This window comes from Nelumbo nucifera, chromosome 1, assembly GCF_055504915.1.
Source record: "Nelumbo nucifera cultivar China Antique chromosome 1, China Antique-T2T, whole genome shotgun sequence".
NCBI lineage: Eukaryota > Viridiplantae > Streptophyta > Magnoliopsida > Proteales > Nelumbonaceae > Nelumbo > Nelumbo nucifera.
In genome coordinates this window covers 84,680,014-84,683,015 of record NC_142649.1, presented here as the reverse complement: position 1 = coordinate 84,683,015, position 3,002 = coordinate 84,680,014, and the positions used below count along the sequence as shown (strand labels likewise).

Below are 3,002 nucleotides of genomic sequence, written 5' to 3'. Positions count from 1 at the left end.
GGGACCCATATTCCATCTCAAAATTAAAATACAAATCCAAAATGTAGGCAAAGTGCACAACAAATGCAGCAGATCAGCACTCAGCGAGAACGAGTTGGTACTTGTTAGTATATGGTTAATTTCTGCTATATGTATCAACCACTATAGCACCCGTCATAGTTCATTCAAGAGCTGTGCAATTATACTCCTGGCAATGGAAAATTGGAAATTGGATGTAGGCTTGTGTGTAAATCCCCTTTAATTCTTGGAGTCCAAAGTTCGTACCCAAAAAGAGATATCTCAGAACCTTATTGAGTAATCCACACACACACGCACATAATAAACTAATTAATTAAAGAGAATAGCAGAAATAAATTAATGTGGAAATGGAATGTTTAAACCTAATATAATCAAATAATACTTAAACAATGAAGTAATAACTAGTGGTCACCATATATACATAACACAATGCAAAAGTTACATTTGATAGCAATCACTAGTATATATACTACGGCAGCTTCATCACCGTCAGATTGTATCATCTAATGGGCCCCATTATAGACTACAGACAAAAATTATAGTTCAGCTGTCACCGCCCAAAAGAGTAAAGCCACCGTCCAAACTTTCCATTTCAACGTTCCGCAAATATTCTTCCTCCCATTATTCTAACATGCTTCCATCTTAGCCGATTCACCTCGCTCTCCAACACCATGAGACCACTTGATCAAGCTACTCTTTCCTGTACGTGTTATCAGGGGTTTATTTCTTTCCATCGATCTGGGTATCATGCATCCATTTGTTAGGGTGCCTCACTGCTGGTTTGTATATGATCAGTTATGACAGGAATTAAAGCATTTGAGGATTTCTCTAATCCAAGCCAATACATGAATTTAATTAGATAGATCCATCATTCAAGTGAACAGAGTCCCCTCTCCAAATTATTCAAAATAGCTGCCACTTGAACAATGGAAGGCCGGTTTCTCCTGCTGTTACTTACACAGGCTGATGCAACCTTGGCTAATCTAAACAGGGGCTCTATATCTGAAGGGACTACAAGCCTAGGATCCAAAAGCTCATGAAGTTTCATATCTCTTATCAACGGCAATGCCCACTCAGCAATCAACCCTTCTTCACACCTCCTCCCACTTAAAATCTGTAACAAAACCACCCCAAATCCATACACATCACTTGCCTTGCATGCTCCCCCTCTTTGCTTCCAATACTCATCATCCACATACCCCACAAGACCTCTCCGCTCGTGGGGTGCCAAGAAACAGAGCCCATAGTCACTAACTCTAGCACAGAAATGCGAATCAATCAAGATGTTAGAAGGCTTAACACACCCATGAACTATAGGAGGAGTCATCTTCTCGTGCAAGTATTCGATGCCTCGAGCAGCACCTGCAGCTACTCTGAGGCGAAGCTCCCAGTCCAGGAGAGGTGCACCGTTGCAGCAGTCATGGCGTAGGTGGTAGTCCAAGCTCCTCATGCCCATGAACTCCATTAGGATAATTCTCTCTCCTGGGGCCTCTGCCAATCCAATAATGGGTACTACGTGAGGGTGATCTGCGAACGAGAGTGACTTGACTATAGATGAGAATCCAAAGCCAGCATTGCTCAATACAAGCCGTGGATGGATCCGCTTTGCGGCAACTACATCCCCTCCTGTCAAATGAGCTTCATATACAGTTCCCAGGCGGCCAGCTCCGATAATCAGGCGTTGGTTGAAGCCATCGGTGGCGACATCAACATCAGTTAAGGAATAAGCACGGGCACAGAGCTTGGCAGGAAAACCTTCTTCTGGGTCCATTGGTTTCTTCCTGCAGAGGATGATGATCAGAATGAGACTGAGAATAACCAAAGCTGTAGCGAGAAGTGCCATGACACCATCGTAGGCGATGGTAGTAGAAGTACTACCGTGACTCATGTTGGAGACCTCCCTTGCTGAAGCTCTACTAGTGCTGCTAACCATGAAGCGTGCGTTGAGGAGAGATTAGGAAGTGGGTAGCCAGCCCATAAATCAGAGGTTGGAATGGAAATACGGTTGGGACTTGGGAGAAAGTTGGGTGACAAGGAAAGATGTGAGAAAAAGAGGGGTATCTCTTATGTCTTAATGTGTAAGTTTTTCAGTTTTCACTAGTTTGAACTGGGAACTTTGAAATTAGGGGAGATTGGTGAGAAAGTCAGGGTAGGGATTATAGTTTGGAGTGGATATGTGATCGTTGTTGTTGGTTGGCATTGACTCTACTTATAATAATGAAGCATAGTACTTGACTGTTTGTTCCAATTTAGTTGTAACAAACACAAGTACAATTCCATGAAGCCATGTGTCATTGGTTTTTTCTCCTGGTTGATGTTTGGTGAAAGGTGATTGATCGTATGCTTTTGGCTGCACTCTAATATTTGCCTGTCCAACATTGACAATTTGACATTTTAAGGTTGCCAAGCCAACAAGTCGTATTTCAAATTCGGGTCGGGTCGGGTTCGAAACTCGTCAATCCACAAACCATACAAGGACTCACCACAATAATGCGTTCCCGTTTGATGGATGGTCCCATTGAAGAATTAACTTAGAAAGATGCCAGCTTCAAAAGCAACTTGCACCAAATATTTGGATGCTGGAGAAAAGATCGGCATATTAACATCAAGGCATCACTGTTGACATGTGCCTTCAGATCCAATATTTTTAATGCCATGTTTGGGAGTGTATGTTAAAAATAGTGTCTATTGAATAAGTGTTTAAGAACAAGTACTTATTTAATAAGTTCTTATTTGCATTTGGCACCTAACTTTTTTAAGTATTTTTTTTTAAATAAGTACTTATTTCATATTGGGTGTTTGGTAGTCTTTTTCTCTAATAAGTACTTAAATAAGCATTTTGATTGTGACTATTTTGTTCTTTATTTTCTTTCAAATTCTATGAAAGCACTTTTACAAAAACGCTTGTGTAAAAGTACTTTCATAAAATTCAACTAGGAAAATTTTTGGAAAAGAAATTGAATAAGTTTTTATTGTATAAGCAC

At 40.6% G+C, this 3,002-nt stretch overlaps 1 protein-coding gene across 1 annotated transcript; it reads right to left on the bottom strand.

The window, feature by feature from the left end:
• Nucleotides 1–386: 386 nt before the first annotated feature.
• LOC104599613 (serine/threonine-protein kinase-like protein ACR4) lies at nucleotides 387–2,186 on the bottom strand. Its single transcript, XM_010262226.3, has one exon. The coding sequence runs from the start codon at nucleotides 1,949–1,951 to the stop codon at nucleotides 887–889; it is 1,065 nt and encodes a 354-aa protein (XP_010260528.1). The 5' UTR covers nucleotides 1,952–2,186; the 3' UTR covers nucleotides 387–886.
• Between the last annotated feature and the right edge of the window lie 816 nt (nucleotides 2,187–3,002).

Excerpts from the sequence above, each read along its gene's own strand:
- LOC104599613 (XM_010262226.3), bottom strand. The coding sequence starts at position 1,951 with ATGGTTAGCAGCACTAGTAGAGCTTCAGCAAGGGAGGTCTCCAACATG.